This window comes from Sipha flava, unplaced genomic scaffold (assembly GCF_003268045.1).
Source record: "Sipha flava isolate LNK unplaced genomic scaffold, YSA_version1 197_pilon_pilon, whole genome shotgun sequence".
NCBI lineage: Eukaryota > Metazoa > Arthropoda > Insecta > Hemiptera > Aphididae > Sipha > Sipha flava.
The window spans coordinates 1,553,172-1,573,362 of NW_020272774.1; the positions used below are offsets into that span (position 1 = coordinate 1,553,172).

The following is a 20,191-nucleotide window of genomic DNA, read 5'->3' on the forward strand; positions in this document are numbered from 1 at the left end:
CGAAGAATGAGCCTCAATTATCCACCGACACACTTAATCGCCGACAATGGCGGAGTTAGCGGTTGCAATTTGAAGAAATATCGTCGAAATTACGGACGGTATAGTATAACGATCTTAAAGTCCTTTTAACTATGACTGCAAAAACTTTTTATTTATGATTACCGATGTCATAATAAAGAACTAATAATTAACTTTATCGATTTATCAAATGTGACAGACGCATGCATCCCGCTCCGCACACTCACCCTTAGGATAGAATTTTTGAATTTCTTTTAGAATCGTCCGTTTTTCTTACGATCCATCGCATGCCCATTTTCAGATCGAGTGCCAGTTTTTATATTTGCATTTCTCAATCTGGGGCACACGTGTCTCGGGGGAAATGGTTCGCAAAATAAGTTACGTGGAACCTAAAAATAACAATCCAAATGGTTCCCGTAGGCACACAATGGGAGAGTGTCATGTGGGAGCAATGAACAGTTTTTTCTTTTTTTTTTTTTTATGTCAATATGACTTTTATGACGGATATTTTATGTTTATTTTGTTGGTTTTAAAACTGTTTAATATTTTGAAATTGGTTTTAATAGTGATTATTCAAGGTCGAACATATTTATGACACGCTATAAAGTACTATTTTATTCGTCTCGTGCAAGTCGTATTGTAACGTTGCGTATACTCTGTGTTTGGAAATCCAATGATTCAGTGATGCAATTATGTTTAAATGTATATATCATAGCATTATTCTGAAAACGTTAATTAAATGTAATTGTTTCATATGCAACACATTTAGATTCGGTATATACCTACTATTTTTTATGACGCTTAGGAAATGATGTTCATCCATCGGCACCACTAGGGGGTTGCGCAAAAATCTAGTGCACCCCAAGTTTTCAATGAGTCCGTCAAAAATATTTATAAACCATACGGCGTAGGTCGGTGAGCTATTCACAATTTGTGCACTCCCAAAAAATGTATATATTCTCGACTATTGTTGTTCCGCAAGGTACGTGAAAATATTAAGAATCGTTTTAAATGTTATTTTAACTCGATTTGAAAAAATTAATATTTTCCTAGGTTTTAAATACGAGTGTATTATACAACGTTATCCTTATGTAGCAAGATGGAACTATGGAGAAGAAAATGCCATTATATCGGACTGCATAAATCTGTCGACACTAACAATATTGAATTAGACATTCTGTGAAGGTACCCTGAAATAAGATAAATTTTAGGCCCCAGGTGTTGGGGGTCCAATAATGAAAGCAAACTTTTTTCCAAGGGCACCGTAATTGTAAAAAGAGTTTGAAAACAACTGCCTTGTGGGTACGGGAGATGATATCAAGATGTACGGAAAAGAAAAAAGATTAAGGCGGTAAAACGAAAAACTTGATTTATTTATAGCCACTTGTTCTGGAAATATTTAACTGACGTTATTAAAAATTAATTAAAAATAATTACCAGAACCAACTTTCCACGAGTTTGAACTTGAACTTTATTTATTTTCTGATGTTCCAGCTTTTAAAAAATTGAGTGGAACCATACAACCTCAATGTGTTTGACTATCTCAATGTGAGAGAGTCATTTTACAAATTTCCCAACAGTTTTTGTAGTCATATGATTCTATCCAGTATAATAATAAAATGTTGGATAACGCTTAAGCCGGTGCTACACGATGTGTCCAATACCTTCAAACGTTGGCCACACGATCATTCGCCACATCGTGTAGCCGTAATGCATATGTCCGGTGACAAACGTTTGGGTCCAATGTTGGCGTTGGAACGATTCCCGCCAAAAGTCGGTATTTTTGACCCGCGTCAAAGGAGTATCCAACGTTGGAAGAAAGTTGCAACCAGCACTTGGTATACGGCTACACGGTGCGACATGTGTAGTCCTCCTGTGACCAGTCTTGAATTAATGTCGTGACCATGTGAAGTAACTATATTTTATGTAGTTATTTTTTTTTTAGTTTTTACAAACCTTTACTTTTTTTAAGTAACTAGTAAGTATTACATTTAAGTATTATAATCCACCATCTCCTTACACGTCTTTTTTTCTGTTTTTTCGCTTTTAATAATAATTGACTACAAGATAGCACAATTACAATAGTAGCAGCTACAAAAACGTCATCTATATTTTTTCTATTTAACTTTTTGAAGTTTTAACTTAAAGTTTGAATATATTCATAGGTTATAATCTTCATACACACTACACAGATGCATTGTAGGGTGTATACTGCATCCAACATTCACATGACACTTGATCCAACGTTGGTCACAACATGTAGTTGCATCCTTCCATCAAACATTGGTTCCAATGTTCAGTCAACGTTTGAACGCCAATGTTGGAGGCAACGTTTGACGCATCGTGTAGCACCAGCTTTATTTAAATAAATACGAACAAAACTTAATCGTTTCGATCCTAATTTTGCATTGGTGTATAAATTTACAGTTGCGTTAAAAATATGAAATGGTTCAAATATTTACAAAGTCTATTTTATTATTTACTGTGAAATTTTGCTGCCGGCCGGGGCGCCCCACCCCTCATCACTACATCACTGCTCCGGAATACAACTTCGTTTACACGATAATTAAAATAACACTGCAGTAATAAAGACGTATCAAATGAATACACTCACAGACAATACAACGCATTCGTGTATTTTTACGGACATCGATATCATAAAAGGACATAATATGATCATCCTGACAAAGTTTTTTTTCGTAATTTCACCGTCAAACCTTTCTGTACGTCCGTGTAAAGTCGAATCACCTCCAGACCCTGCGATTGCGTAAAACGTCATTTTGGTATACGATAAGTAAACGCGCATATTACCCCAACGCAAGTGCGTTATATGTGTTCCGACAGTAGGTAAACATAAAATATATCCATACAGCGTTGACTGATATTTATTTTTTCAAGCTCTTAGAGAACGCTCGCGTACACCTGAATAATACTAGAGTAAACTTTGAGCTACGAGCTATAAATCGTTATTCGAAAACGATTGTTTACCGAATTTAAACATTCCCTTTTCCCCGGTAGACCATCCAGGTTACCGTCAATCATTCCGACATTTGCGCTTGTATAAATATGTATATATTATTATAGTTATTTACGTTTAATCTTAACGTAAATGTTTTCAAATTTATGGCGGAAATATTGCATCTAATAAAGTTTCTCAGCCTTATGGTGATTTAAAATATACTTATGAGTCATAATGCACAAAGAATAATTGAGTAGTTTAGCAGATTTATGTATACAAAAAATATACTCTTAATAATATAATTAAAAAATTACTTCTGAAGCTTCAATAAGATATTATTATTTGACACTGAAGTATTAATTAAATGTTACAGTCATTCATTCTTTTTTTTATGTTTTCATTTTTATTATTGATATAAATGTTAAAAAAAAAGATACCTTACATATAATAACTAATATAATGTACCATAATTGAACTACAAATAAACACTTATAAATTATGATTTTTTTTATTTTTACTTGTTACTTTTGTTGTAGCAGTTGTTGAATATTAGAGGGTAAATACTTGCTATAATCATTGGCGTTGAAAACCACTTTACAGTTTCAGGTTAAACATCATGCAAACTTCAGAAGTTCAAAAGCTTATAGCGGCCTACTATACTATATACTTTACTATAACTTAAAATTTCTGAAAATAGACTTGAAAATTCTTGCTTATCAATGGCTTTTGTTTGGTACTGGGTTCTTGGTCGAAATGGGTGGACTACGTGAAGTTGGTCCATATTAAACTTTTTGGTTTCTTAGTGAAAGTTTGGACTTGCAAATTCTAAAAATTGACTTGCAAATTATTTAACTTGCAAATAACTCGAAAAATAATGGCACAGATTTAAAAAAAAATCGCAAAACTAAGGTGTACCAACTTCACGAACATGTCATATGAAAGCAAAATTCCGTGATAATGATCCGTTAAACCATATTCGTGCAAACTAATTACACGTGTAAATTAAAAAACATACAACTGCACAGTTCAAAATTATGGACAACGTAAGTTCAGATTTTAACGATCGTGCAACATTGCATTTAAAATGACACCGAATTGTTTATATAAATATGTGAAATTTTCGGAATCGTGATGTAGCCGAATTAATAACTCGTATATTATCATGGGAATCAACATTGTTCTCTTGTGTCGTTGTTTTACACGATACGTATGTATCATCGAGTTGTTCAGGGTACCCATCAATAACTAATTTAGAACAGATTTCCAAGAACAGCATTTGCAATTATTCTCGTTATGACGCGGTTGATACGAATGGGCTTGTGTACGTATGCCACTCCGTGCCATCCGACGTAATTACAAGTATATTCATTTTTAACCAATTTAACATGTACCCTTATAGGTATATACTATACATTACCAGTTTTACACAGTTTTGTAATAATCTACGAACAGTTTAAATTCAACCAATTAACAGTTATATGGTATGATTCAAAAATTTCACAGTATTTCACAGATTTAAGTTCGAATCAATTTGGTTCAAATATTTTTGATCTGCTTATAGTCTTAATAATAATTTTGTGTAACATTTCTACGAATTACACGACTATGATTGTATAATATTTTATAAATTCGCTTAATAATTTAATTTGATAATTATCAATTTTGATATTTATTTTAAGGTTATATATTATTGCAATCAGTATCCATCTATATTTTAATTTATTCGTATATTCACTAAATATTAAAACATATTTTTGTTTATAAATAATGTTTATGTTTTTTTTTTTTTTTTGAGTTGAAAAACAAATTATTAAAATGTATGATCATTAGGTATTACATTTCCAATAAGTCGTGAATTAAATTTACTTCTAACACTATCAGACTTATATCAAGTTAATGATAATTTTCTCACCGTTTAAAATTAACTAGATTCAATTTGCCTTTATTTAACTTTCCTAATTTATGATGATTTTATCACAAGATTCACGACACGTGTATCGTACGCTGTGGCCTATTATATTTATTATCACTAAATATCACCATTATCAATGTATACAGGTTGTTAAATATATTTTTTTTTTACTATGATTTGTATAATTTAAAGTGATCGATATTATTATAACTTTTCTTTTTCTTTTTTATTACCAATTTTCTTAATTTTGTCTCATACCCAAGTTGTCTGTTGGACTACAAACAGTTGGTGTATATGTAATTTGAACAAAAATTGAAAATGTTCTTATTTATCGTAAATGTAATACTTTTCAATGAATCAAGAATTTGAAGATATGTATATATTTAATTAAAAATAATATAAAATATTTTAAAATATTATTTTTTTTAGCTGGTACAAGCCATGGTGAATTTTATGATTACACATATGAAGACTAATTTCATTTTTGCGTCAAAAAGGAAATTTAAAATTGAACTAGAAAATTAACAATGATAAAATATAAAAATGTTATGATTTTTTAATTTACAAAGTACTTTCTCCCCGTTTACCCCATAGGTTACTATAAATCACAGGTTCCTAAAGTAGTCTATATCGACCCCCTGAGCTCGATTCGAACTTCTAAGGGGTCAATGTCAACGAAAATTGGGGTTCATCATGTGTAAATAGGGGTTCTCGAGAGTTATAAATCAAAAATTTGTGTCGTAATTTTTACGAAAAATATGTGTGCTAGAAGCACTTACAAGAAGAACTGATCGGAATAAGTACTAACGATGAACTAAAGATACAATTAAGAAATGGGTATCAGCAGTTCTGGCTTCAGAAACCTGTTACTTTTCTTGCTTTATGGAGAATCGCAAGAAAGATTTTGATTGATTTTTCGTCATCATACTGCGTGGAAAAAGGTTTCAGCACAGTTGTCAATCTTCTTACAAAAAAAAGAAATAGACTGGAAATTACTGATAAAGAAGATTTGAGGTTAAACCTGACTAATTTGGAGCCAACTATTGAAAATTTACTATCGAATCATCTGGCTTATCCTTCCCATTAAAGATAATTTTTTTTAACACCGACCTTGATTTTTTTTCTATGTTATTATATTTGATTTGCATTTTTTATCGTTTTAATAATTAAAAAATTGATTTTAATACTTTTATTATTAAAGAAATAAAGGTATTATTAAAAATAACACGTTTTTTATTTAAAAAAAATGTATTCCATAATAAAGCCTATTCAGGTGAGCAGTTCCGTGTAAGTTATGAAAAACACTTAGATGAGTTTATAAGCATTTAATTTTAGGGATCTACGAAAATGGAAAAATTGGCATGTGGTCTACGGGGAAAAAAGTTTGGGAACCTCTATTGAAAGGAACATGTAAATTAAAAAAGTATGCTAAATTTGAGTTAGTCTTAAAAACATATAAATTAATGTAAAATATAATTGTTTTAAAATTTAAAAATAGTACCACCCTTACTGGCTCAATAATTAGGGAACAAATTAAAAAACTGATGTAAGATTCAGCATGATTTAAGATTATAGGTTTAATGTATCGTACAATATTATATAGTACAGTTTCACAGTAATTAATTTATATATGCTAGAAATAGATTTCATCCCCCTTTGGCGATCCGGTGACGGTCAACTCTAGCAAATTATTTTAAATTTTTAGTATGGTCCGGTCTAAAAAAATATTTAGAATGAGTTTCGGTTCGACTTCGGTTTCTTGTCAACAGTATTTTCAGTCCTGCCAAGTCCCTAAAATTACGGTCCATGCAGAATACTCTGAACTGGTCCCAATACACATGAGTTTATCCAGTGCCGAGATAAAAATGAATACCTAAATGTCCGGAAATGGGAGGGGGGGATGTTTGATTGCGGACCACTTATGAATACTGGTTAAAATATTAGTGCTCTGAACGATTGAAATATATATTTTAGAATGGAAACAGCTATAATAAGACTCGCTTTGGGACCAGCACAAAATAAGTTTTGTAACCAAATGAACCTACCTCATAGGCGAAATGTGGAAAAATAAATCACATTTCCAAAGGAATCGCATTTCTAACCAATTTTTTGTGAAATTCAAGTCTTGTTATAAGTTGTAACCGACTACTTTTATTTTTTATATTATGTCTTCAAATACGACTAATTCGTTTCGGATGATTTTTAGATTTATTAAAGTACAAAACGTGTACTTTAATTAAAATTTAATTTCAAAGCCCACGAAATGGCATCCCTAGTGTTCAGTCCAATTAATTTGTAATACATTTATCAAATAAAGGTCTGCGAAAGATGAAAGGTTCGTCAGTAACCAACCATCACTTAATGTTGATGTATAGGTTCGTTCGATCAAAAATATATATCCTGTTCGGAGATGGATTTGTTCACGGATTAAATTCATAACAAATCTATGGCACTACGCACCTGTAAGTTGAAAGCTTAATTTTAAAAATTGTCATTTTCATGTTTAGTGTTGTAGGAACGTGCAATCATAGCTAATTATATCTGAACTATCCATTTCGTAAACGTCATAGACGTTTGTTTTACTTTCGATGTGATTCCGTGATGTGATAATCGTTAATTTAGGTGAGCAGTCCAATTGATCAGATTCGTTTTGTAGGTATACTCGTAAGGTCCGTGGTTCAGACGATGTCATCAAATTGTTTTTGTTCGTCGTTGGTTTTTCGTTGTCCTTCTTTCATAACTGCTCCACCTTTGCATGTACATAAACATTGCATGGACTGTTATAATTTGGGTACGTAAACATTTATTAGTTCATCAAGTCATGAGAAAGAATCAAATCGCATTTTATACCATTACTTCTGATCGACATGCGTGTGTGGGTTTCAAATCAATATGTTTCGAAACGTTCAATAGCTACGTTATATAGAATACGCGTCAAATATTTGTTTTGAAGATATTTGTGTGATACGATATTTATTGTTTCCAGTTATCTATAACTATATCGACTCTATTGAAGTAATTCAATATTGATCTTTTACCGTTAGCTCTGAACTGTTAGTTATTCGTCATTTGTACTAGGCACGGATCCAGAGCCAATTTCTGAGAGGGCCAACTATTTAAATCAATAAATCATTTATATATATATATATATATATACTTTATAATATAAATAATGATATAATGTATATAAAATAATAATATACATAATATATTATATATAAATGTGTAAATATATATTAGTATGATGTCATATATTTAATAAATATAATCAACAAAAAATATTTAAAGAACTAATTAATAGAGTAACAGGTATGAAGTAATAACATTAATACGTCTTTTAGTACCTTTTTTAATAGACGTAATGAGGTAAGACGGTCTTCTTGCATCTTTGAGAAACTTTTCCCAGCAGTTAAGTTACATTTACTGATAACGTAATCCTAATTTAACCTAATCTATGGTACGAGATTTAAATATTGTGGGAAATATATGTTCGTTGCATTCGCTCACTGCATCTATAGCTGTTAATAACAGTATTTTCAACACATAAATACTAAAGTCGCCATTATTATCAGGATGTCTTGGTGGGAGGCGGTATGACGGTTTATCCCCTGGATCCGTTTCTGATCTGTATACCGTTGGTTGTGCGGGAAAAACAGTGTTATTTTTTAACACCTATTTGTGTTTTGAAAGTTTCGCTTGTGTTTTATTTGATTTTTTACTGAGTATGGGCCAGGGCTTACATCAAAATAATATATATTATGTACCGTTATAGAAAATTTAAACATTATAAGCAAATGAGCTTTTAACCCTATAAATAATTTAAACGTTATACAAATTTAAACGTTTAAAAAATTTTCCGTTTACCGTTATTGACAATTAAAACGTTATGTATGATTTAGCGTTTTGCGTTATTCAGTGTAAAATTTGAAATGTTTTCAAATGTAGTATTTAGCAATCAATACTATATAAAATAACATTATATATTTTAAATATTATATTATATTAATATATAATCTTTAACCAGTGGTGTAAATATATTTGGGGGTGTACGCATTAAAAAATATGAACATTAATCCTAAAATAAATATTCTTGCTTCGCTCGACAATTTTTTTCTCTCGATACGCTCAAAAAAATTTAATTAATCCTTTGTAACTACATGTTTATAATTTCTATTAAGATTATAAAATATAACACCACAAGATATACTATACATTTGCAGCATATTATAAATTGCATGATGCAAATTTAAGAACCGTGGGCTAAATGTTTACACTCCGTACTGTTTTGATCAATGTTATTCACTACAGTTAACAAAATACATTAAACACAGCGTACACTATAATCTTCAACAGCTAAATATTTTAATACATTTCATGGTTCGTAACATTTTTTTTCAATGAACAATTGAATTATTATTAGTTTTTTTTTGTTTTCGAGTTATTTTAGAAGCGTATACCCGTAAAATAATATTTTACATTAGGTATATGCCGAAAATTGAAAATCTGCTGATGTGAATACGCCGTATACCCGCGTATTTATACCAATACACCATTACACCCCTGCCTTAAACGATATTTTTTTTTTTTGTAACTCTCATATTTCATAACTTATTAATAAAGCAATCATATTTGTTGTATAACAACAATAAAATGCACATACCACGAAAAATATGTATTTATTGTCACCAAAATTATTTTTGATGAGGCAGGCTATACGGGTTCCGCGCCGACAATATCCGACTTATTTTCAGAAAGCATATTTATAAATCATAATTGGTGATGCTTATTTATATATTATTAGTTGATAAATATATTGCTGTTTTAAACATCCTTTTTATATGAATTTTATTTAGATTACCTAGTAATTTAAGTCAATTTTACCAAAATAACTATGTTCCAAATTTATTTTATGATAGTTATAAATATTTTTCCGTGGCAATTTTTTTATGTTCCAATCGTTAATCGTTTTCTTTTATGTTATTCGATATTAATTTTAATCGTTTTTCGTTTCTATTTTGTTGATTATCGATTTCAATCGATTTTTGAATAGTTTAACGTTATACCTAGAACTCGGATTTATATGCATTTAAAAAGTGTCAAATATGATACAAATATGCAAAGAAAAAGTGCTTAAATATGCAATTATATGCATTATATTACACTTTATAAAATGTGTTTTTTTTTTCTTTTTAAACCACACTTTTACACCAAATAAAATTTTAAATATTTTATCAAAAACAAAAAATAAAAATGATAAAAAAAATCTAAAACTTTTAGGAAACTTAAAAATGAGAATACAAATAAAAAAAAAAACTAAATATATATATTTTAGATTATTTGAAGTTACCTACTCTCAAAAAACAAATAGAAAACTTAAAAAAAATACAAAGATTTTTAATTTATTAAACACTCATTAAATATGCAAAATTTGCAATATAAAATTTAGTGTTTAAATTTGGTTTTATATGAATCGTGGACATTTTAAACCCTCATAGACGTGCATACACTTAGTACAAAGATGCAAATGCATATAAATCCGGGCTCTACTCATAACATTATAAAAACTTTTTGGTGCCCTGGTATGGACACTTAGTATCGTTATACGTAAAATGATCCAGATTAAAAAAATTTTAAATGTTTATCTCATATATGATTGATTCATGTACTCATCACGGCATGTGCAACGCTATTTTTATGCCATTGCTAAAACCGCCACTGAAAGAGACATTAATTACTTGTATTAATATCATACTAATGATTATTATAATAATTTGTTGTGTTGTTCTACATTAAAACAACGATAGACTACCACGCCGTGTAACAGAGCAAACTTAACCGTCGCAACGACACACAATTCATTACTTGATGCGTTTTTAAATACAAAACGCGTTAATAATTCTGCTGGTCGCATTTTTTAGCCCTCTGTCCATCCCTCTCTCACTCCCGTCTCTCTATTTCACTTTCGTGTCACATTTTATGTACGAGTCCCGATAGCTGCTGTCGCTGGTTAAGTCGTACTGGTCTTGTTGTTTGTATGGCTGCCGGTATTATGTGTTCGGTGGGAATAACTGCGGGGATAAATAAAAGGATAAAAAAAGGGTTAACGACGACGATGGATCTGCCACCGCCGCCACACCGGTCGAACCTTTGCACTTAGGATCTATTGTGTATTCATTTGACCGGAACTGGACTTCTATGAAAACGGGTGTTAACAACACACGCACGCACTCACCTTTAACCTAAAATTTAGCTTAAAAGAAAATTGATGATCGTTTGAAAATTAAATTATGGCCCATTACATTTTTTTTAGTTAAAAAATCATAGCACTTTTAATATTTGTATAATTAGCTCTACAATTGAATACAAGATTTTAGGTACGTAAACATTTTATTTATTGAAAGTCACAAAAAATATTTACCAACGTTACAAAATAGGATATTACAACGAATTGTTTATTTATGATTTATGTACATTAAATTATATAAATAGAAAACATTTAATAGTTTTGAATTATTTTAATGAAGTATGTGTTAATTAGGGACAATTGTAAATGTTTCATTTACCCAAATTTCAACTGCTTTGTAGTCGCCAAAGTTGGAAAATTAAAATTTTAACCTACCTTATCTTTATACAATTTTTAATTTTTAATTTCTTCTACTATATAAAACATTTTTAGAAGTATAAACTTATCTACCTAACGTCTTTCAATTCGAATTGTTTTTTGAATGCAATGATAAATTACTTTTAAGATGATTAATCTAATTCAGTAATAACATTTATCCATGCATTACAATTTTGCCATTTTTAAAGTTTTACTATTACCTGGAGTACGAGGACTAAGTTTAATCGAATTCAGAAAAACCTTTTATAAATGTATGTAAAAAGAGTGTAAAAAGTATTTGTTTGTTCTTACGTGAATATGATAAGATGAACTTAGTATAAATTATTACCGGTCTGTGTTATACAACATTCACAAATGATTACATAATAAAAAAATAATATAAAATTAATATTCATTATTTAAATTAGTGTGTTCTTAAGAGCATACAATTAAAGATAAAATAAAAAAGTAACTTTGGCTAATTTTTTTTGTGTGTGAAACCTTACTGTAAACCTTCAAAATAATTAATTTGAAAAAAATACTTTACTGCAATGGATACAATAGCATAAGTTCAAAAAACTACAAATGTGTTGAAAGAAACAACATTTTCCTTTCACGTGTGATTAAAAAAATGTCTCCTAGAGTCATTAAATAAAACGCTTATGATCGAGCACAAACATTTATGTGTCTGTACTGAAAAATACGTTTCTCCGTCTAATTTAATTTCCGAATATTCCACTAGGTTGTTCCTATTCTAAATAGAACCGCAGGCGTTCTCTACATTAGTGGTTTTTGACCTTAGTAGGTAGGCGATCAATATCATATTAACCCAATTTTTCATCTGGCCTTTGAAAACCATATTCTATGTTCAATTAAATTGAGGATTTGAGACTTTGATCTGTTCCAGTCCGCACACTTAATTATTTTCAACTACCATAATTAGACCCGGGTAATGAAAATGCCCAATAAAGTTCACATTATTGATAATTGGTAACGAGAAAAATGTTGACAAATTATCGTGGATAACTTATGAAATTTAATCGTTTACGCAAATTTTAATCAGTAAATTATGTTTGAGATCAACATTCTAAATTTAATATTTGTTTTTCGTGAAAAAATATTTGCGGAAAATGTTTTATTAATTTTCTTTTAAAGCTTTTTCATACAAATAAAGTATATAATGTAAACAATTCATCAACTTTTAGATTTTTTAGTGACCAATTATAGACTGTTTGCGACCCGATTTCGTGTTGTGACCCATGAGTTGCGAAAAGCTCCTCTACCCAACATTAATCCCTGCATTGGTGTTCATATATGTAAAAAATAAGGTGCGTTTGTTATATGGTATAAATTATTCAAAGTATGTAAAGCATGCAGATGACATATATTGGTATACCGGTTACAGTCGGTATTATTTGAATTAGGTTATAATAATGGCGTATCTTCTTTATAGCCCCTGAAAAGGTAAAAAAAATATCCAACACATTCTGAATTAATATACTAATTTCGTACATGATTGTTTAGGCTTTTTTATTTCATCATGACATAATATATATGTTTTACGGGAAATGTACATATCGGCCGGATAATTTAAATCACGAATATTTTTGTCTAATATTTTTTATTAACTTATTGGTGTTAGTAATCAATTATGTATTTAATATAAATAATAACATAGTTATTATAATATTAGTATATTAAAACCATGATTATAAACTTAATTGATTTCTGTTGTATGGTGAAAACATAATATAAATTTAGTTATTTTTATTTTATACAGTATTTATAACAATAATTATTATTTTTTAGATGTATTACCTATTTAATCATACAAGACGAACTGAAATAACAGTTAGGATTACTAAATATAAAATTGGAGTATAAATATTATTACTGTAAACATGATTGGTTTGTATTTGCGGTTCAAACTGTCAGATCGATGTATCGCGTTCACTCCGCACTTGACATCTACATAATATTACTGTACATAGACGTCACATAATGCGATGTCAGTGGCGCCGAATAACACAGTTGAAAGACACTGTGATAACAGTTACACCTTTTTGAAGGAATGAGTGGCTGTTCATATAATGCATGTGCATTGTATGTACTCGGGAAGTAATTAAGTAATAATATAGTAAGACAAACTAGTAATAAATAATAGGATATTAACACGTTTAAAATTCATAAATATAATGATTCAATCGAAGACCATGAAAGTGATGAAAATTAAGATAAAAATAAAGAAGAAGAAAAATTAAGATCATTTAGAACACCATAACATTATTAATCAAAGTTATAATGCGCTTTATTAAAATGGCCTGAAGGATATACATCCTACGGCTAATGAATGAAGCATTAACGATTGCTTTAATTCTTCCGGTATCAAGTACATCGCTAGAAAAGGCATTTTCTAAATTTAAATTGATTAAACCCAGTTTAAGAAGTACAATGTGAGAAGAATAGTTGGAATATCAAATGTTGATGTCTTGTGTCTTGTGAAAAGGAAATATTATTTAAACTTTTTCGACCAACAGTGGAATTTTAAACAAATTTTTTTATTAATATAATATTACAAAGAGTTGTAAACGTTCATTAATTTATTATTTTTTGATTACAACAACATGCAACGACAATAATTGTTTGATTTTATTATTTTAACAATTTTGTACCTAACAACTGTATTTCGTCATAATTTGCTATTGAAAAACCAAATTTAGATATTTTATTATTGGTATGATTAGTACATATAACAGCCATGTGATTTGATTCTCAGTGTCGCTTAATTCATTGGCGTAATTTTGGGGGGGTAATATGGGGATATATCCCCCCCAGACGCTTTTTTTTTTTAGAATAATTATAATTAAATTTCCGTAAGCACTAAGCTTTAAAAGATTTTAAGATAAAAAATAAGAATACATGGATATTATCATAGTTGAGATTTTTTTTTATTTTACTAATATAAAACTACGATAGTTCAACAATTATAATATATGACAAGAAAATTGTATAGCCCAGAGTTAAAATATAACACTGATAAATCTACAATTTACCACTCTTTTTTAATGCTTAAAGCATGCAATATTTTTTGCAATAAATTTTTTCTAAAACAAATATTAATGTTAGTTATTTATCAATTTTTTATTATATAATCTAAAAGTTCTTATTATAATCATTAATATTAATGGAATGAATACAGTGGTTGACATATTACTACAATAACTATATATAATGGGTCTTATTTTTAAAGTATTTTTATAAGTCTTATTACTTGGTTTATTTTCCTAGGAAATTGCTTTTGACGACGTCGACAAACAATGTATCATTATATTATTTTATTCAGTGGTATAAGGTATTAACCAGTGATGCCATGTTGGCCTTTTTAAGTTCAAATCTGACCTTTTTAAGGCTAAATCTGGCCTTTTTCATTTCATTCTGACTGAAAAAATACACAATCCTTCTCCTAGCTTTTTTTCTAACCATTAATTGTTTGTGTATATAAGTATAATATTACACAACGACATTGATATCATGAGTTTTTCCCTTCGTTTTTGTTATCATTCCATATGATAAACCATATTTATGGTTGTTATCATAACAAATTATATTTATCTGTGGTGGTTGTTAACTACGAATCGGATTTATATTCATATCTAGTTAATAGTTATCACTTTACACCTCGGACTAGTATACCTTAGTTCATTTCAGGATTGTAGATTCGTAATTCAAAAGACTTTAATTCACTATTTTAACATTTTTTAAGTATTATCTATTAATTTTGTTTTGTTATTTTTATTACTTATTATTTTATTTCCTTGTTTGTTGTTTTAATGTTGGAATGCTCAGAACATTAAAATTTAATAAGCTATGAATTATGATTATTTAATATCTTTATTTATTATATTTAATGTTCTAATAATATTATATACTTGTAAAATATAATAAAAAGATTAATTGCTTTACTAAAGAAAAAAAATGGAAATTGCCAATAACTTTAATAGTATTAATATTTTTATTTTTGCGTTAATATGTTTGTTATTAATCAATTTTTTTTCAGCTGATTTCCGCCTTTTGTGATAGTACTCATAGCTTTTTAAAAAAATTATAACTGGCAACACTGGTATTAACTATTTTGAAATATTATAAAACTGTAAACGATCAGCAATAGTACAACACCAATGTCTATTATTATTTATATTATATATAATAAGCGAGTAATAAAATAATATTATTTTTTCTTTAACTGTGGATGTGTGTCTATTGTGCGATAATGTAAATTTAATATATTACTTAATTACATATTCAATTATTAAATTAAAAATGAAAAGGCAATCGAATGCTTTTATTTATTTTTTTAAAAAAATTTAAAGAAACTGATCAAGAAAACAGCTTGTCTAAATGTAATTCAGATCAAGACCAACCTAGTAAAAAACTTGTCGTAATAAAGTTGAACTATTTTTTGAAATCATCTAAATCTTTATACATTTATATATTTCTTATTTCTATGTAATTATTATGGCATACCCATATCCATAAATTTAAAAATCAATAACACAAGGATATTTTCTTAGGAAAAACAAAGAATTAGATCAATGATTTCTGTAGAACAACCTGTAAGTACAAAGTTAAAAAAAGTTAATAATTAATAATTAACATTTTTTACAATCATCATTATACCATTTAATTTATAATAATAAATTAATATAATATTGAGATATATGAGATTTAATGGTTAAAGGGGGTGTGGGGGGGCATAGCCCCACTAGAATGATAGTATAAATTTATATCCCAATCCCACCTCAAAACCAATTCCAAATTACGCCACTGTGTGTCACATATTTTATTTTTTTAATTTTGTGGTCCGGCGCCATTGCGCATTATTATATATCACATTATTCATATGTTTATATTCATATGTACTCTTACATTTGTTCAGATACGGGATTAGAAGTTAGGTGAGGACGAGACGTGCGAGAATGTGATAAACATTTCCGTGAATAAAATAGGTCCGATTGCCGACGCCGTACCCGTGTCGTTCGCATCTTGTCGAAAAATGTACAATAAACGTATTACGATGGACGTTCAACGTTTCTCGGGAATAGAAAAAAAATAAGAACTCCCTCGCAGTACTACTCTTCTTGTCCAATTTCCGATTTAATGAGATTCTGTGTGACACATTCTTTCACGCAAAAAAAAAGTGTGAAAAAGAAAAAAAAGAAAAATACCGAAATACATACACGATAGACTTGCTGTTGGTCTGTGTCCGATTTCATCGATCATGAGTTAAGATGAACATTTTGAATCGGAGATGCTACGGAAATGGTGTACCTTCATTTCAGAATTATTCAATTTCAAAACGAAAATTGGCTCTTCCTTTGAACCCGAAATTCTTAAGCGTGGGTAGTGTTGGCGGAAACGCATCTCTATTTGTCGCGCTCGTAAAATATTAGTGATATTCGAGACGTTATTTGTACCCTTCGGACCGATGCGACGACAACATTTAAAATGATAAGGTGTACGTGACCCGTTCAGCATTTTTTCCCAGCTCGATCAACGTTCTGCTACGAAAACATATGCAAATAATTGATCAAAAGAATCGGACGAGCGAAAAGTCAGTCATATCTATATCGAACAGTTCGGCAACGTTAGACTCGGGACGGATTCAGTGACAATTTCCAGGATCATCGTATAGATTCTTGCCATGTTAGAGCCATATGGAGAGCTCTATCACTATTTTTCTATAAATGGATCACATTGTACCCATCACAAAAAATGTGACAGTTTAAAAAATTGATATCACTGACATTTGTTCTTCTTCTCCTCGGTTGATAAGATTACGTAACGACGAGTTTTGGGGACGTACGTGGATACGCGATGGACGGAAATTATTTTCGCACTATGTCACGTGGACTGAAAAAAAATACGCGTTACGTATTAAAATGTCGACACGGGTAGGCGGATAGAATGGGGTACTGAGGATAGGGGAAGAGCATTTCATCGAGGTCCCGTCCTCGGCAACCTCGGGGCCAATGAATCGGATCGAACGCACGACGTCGGTGCCGGATTCAAACTCGTTCGCTGTCAACGTATTTTTTTCAATAGAAACGAGTTCACGGACCGTATTTAGACCGTGGTATTTTTAAACCATATTGAAATTCGCCATTTTCTTCATGACGATCGAGCTCGCACTGGTCACAAATAAAATATGATTATATTTAATATATTATAATATTATTAAAACGGCTTCACGCTGTTGGTTTACATAACACGTATTTTATCTCGAACCGACTGAAAACGAATAACAAGAACAACACGCGGGTCGTCGGACGGTCGGGTCGAATGGTTCAAAGCCCCGTACCGCGGACAATACGGCCGAGTGGCTCTCTTTAGTTATAACGAATAATTATTTTTAGTGCAAATTAAAAAAAAAAAAAAAAATATTTATAATAATATTTATAATACAAAAGTCCACGGTGTTATCATCATAGAGAACGATGATATCGATACTGAATATTTCTTTAAGATGTATATTCATTAATTATTATTAAAATTTATTTAATTAATAATTATTATTTAATATACTTCATTTATAACCCCTACATATGGATATGGTAGTGACGTATTGACGAGTTGCGCCAAATAGTTCGGTGTATACGTAACGTATTTCGTACCACGTTTTTTACCAGGTACAACAATAATACCGTTGGAACGCAAATATTAATGCTTCTCGTTTCACGTGTACGCACTTCCACGTTCACGCAAAATTAAGGTTCGATTTTTAAAACCCGTCGCTCTACATTTTCTGTGAATTTATAATATTGTAAACGTGTTTACACCTTAACTTATTCAGTTCCCTATTTTTATTCGTAGGAGATTCGTATGGTCTTACTAATACCGTAAATATGGATTAAAAAATTGTTTTAATAATACATAACTCAAAGTACAGCTAGATTGAGTAAGTCAATAAAATAATAATAATAATAATAATAATAATAGTAATCAATGTTTTATAATTTTTTATTGGGAAAACCTAACCTCTAAAGAAATACGAGACAATGTTTTTAGAAATGTACTATACATACATTTTTTTTTAATTCATATCAAAAAATTACTACTGAAAAATAAACAATAATGTGATAACAAATTACAATAGATAAACAAAACAAAGTAATCCAATAGCAATGAAATGTATGACAACATTCCAGAAATAATTGGTTGACAAGCATTATTTTTGTAAGTTCCATATATTTTTATTATGACATAAATAGTAAATAATATACGTGTTCATAATGACGTGTTCAACTGCAGACACGAAGAAATCACAAACGAAATCGGTAACGACGAGAGGTCGATGTGCACATGAAGAACGTACGGAAGGAAGAGAGTGATGGTGCCGACGACATTCACCACGAAAGCTACGGCCCCAGCCACCATCTCCCTACGATGAAAGTCTCAGTGCCACCGCACAAAAACGAAAAACACATAAAAACTTAAGGCACTGAGAGCATGACTTTTAACATTTACGAAATATATATGAAAACGACGAAATAACGAACATTACGTAACGACGGCACGCACGCGCTGGGCAGTCAACACACAAACAGCTGATGCCGTTGCCGACCACACCGCAGCGAACGCACGATACCAAACGTTACGTACACAAAAAACAACGAACACAACATAAACACGCTGGGGGGAAAAATATAAATTTGAAATGTTTATGAATCGAACAAACAGTGTATTTTGAAATACCGCATAAATCCAAATCATGTGATTTTGGTGTATTATAAAAATAATATTACTTAATAGTTTCCCTAGGCAATTTCAAAATATCAACTACCGTTAAATATAATATGGAATATGGATATTCAGTACACAATAGTTGTCATAGGCAATCTCAAAAAGTCAACTAACGTTTTCCGTGGTTACCACTGGAGACAGTTGTTGATATTTTGATATTAAAATTATTCTTTCATTTGACGTGGATTTCGTTCATTTTGTCTTCCTTATTACGAACTAATTTTGTGAGTATATCTTATTGTTTATATATTTAATTTTTTGTAGAAGATAGATCAAAAAAAACGATGAACAACATGGAGGCAAGTTGTATATGCACTGTAGTTGGTCACCTGAAAGTAAAGAAGCTGATGTATACGACGAAGAAATGTTCACTGTGTGAAAAGAAAGTTTTTTTTAATGCCCTGAGAATGGTTAAGTGCATCGGTAAGATAGAAACGTATGACTAGACTTAAGATTTTGTTATAAATATCAAAATTTTCTAAAAATTATTCGCGGAGTTAAGCAAAATACACTATTCTAACCATAACTTGAAATTTCTACGTTTGACAGCGTGCAATCGTGTGATGCACAAAAAGTGTTTTACGAAGGCTAAAAATCGGTTAGTACGCGCACCGTCCGGTGGTATAGTGGTCAATCAACCACTCAATAAAAACACCACTACCTTGGCCACTCTGGACCAAAGTGGCCAAACAATCGTTGTCGCTCCAACTCATAAGGTAGGCAACCGCGGACAAGATCCAGTGTTGATAACTAAACTGTCGTGGCTGTGGAATACGAACAATTCGGCGGTGTTCAGGATGAAAGTTGAATTAAAACTCCCGGGAAAGTATTACGTGGAGTATTACAAACTAGACATCAGAAAAGAACTGTGGAACGATATGTTGATGGATATGATGCCAAT

General features: G+C 30.3%; 1 protein-coding gene and 1 pseudogene across 1 annotated transcript; both read left to right on the top strand.

Annotated features, from left to right (window-relative positions):
• The first annotated feature begins 1,728 nt into the window (after positions 1-1,728).
• Positions 1,729-5,976, top strand: LOC112681808 (protein FAM200A-like). Its single transcript, XM_025552122.1, has 3 exons — positions 1,729-1,795; positions 3,675-3,748; positions 5,659-5,976. The coding sequence occupies exons 1-3, from the start codon at positions 1,729-1,731 to the stop codon at positions 5,974-5,976; spliced, it is 459 nt and encodes a 152-aa protein (XP_025407907.1).
• Positions 5,977-19,467: 13,491 nt separating this feature from the next.
• The window catches only part of LOC112681809, a 4,045-nt pseudogene continuing 3,321 nt past the window's right edge, over positions 19,468-20,191 (top strand).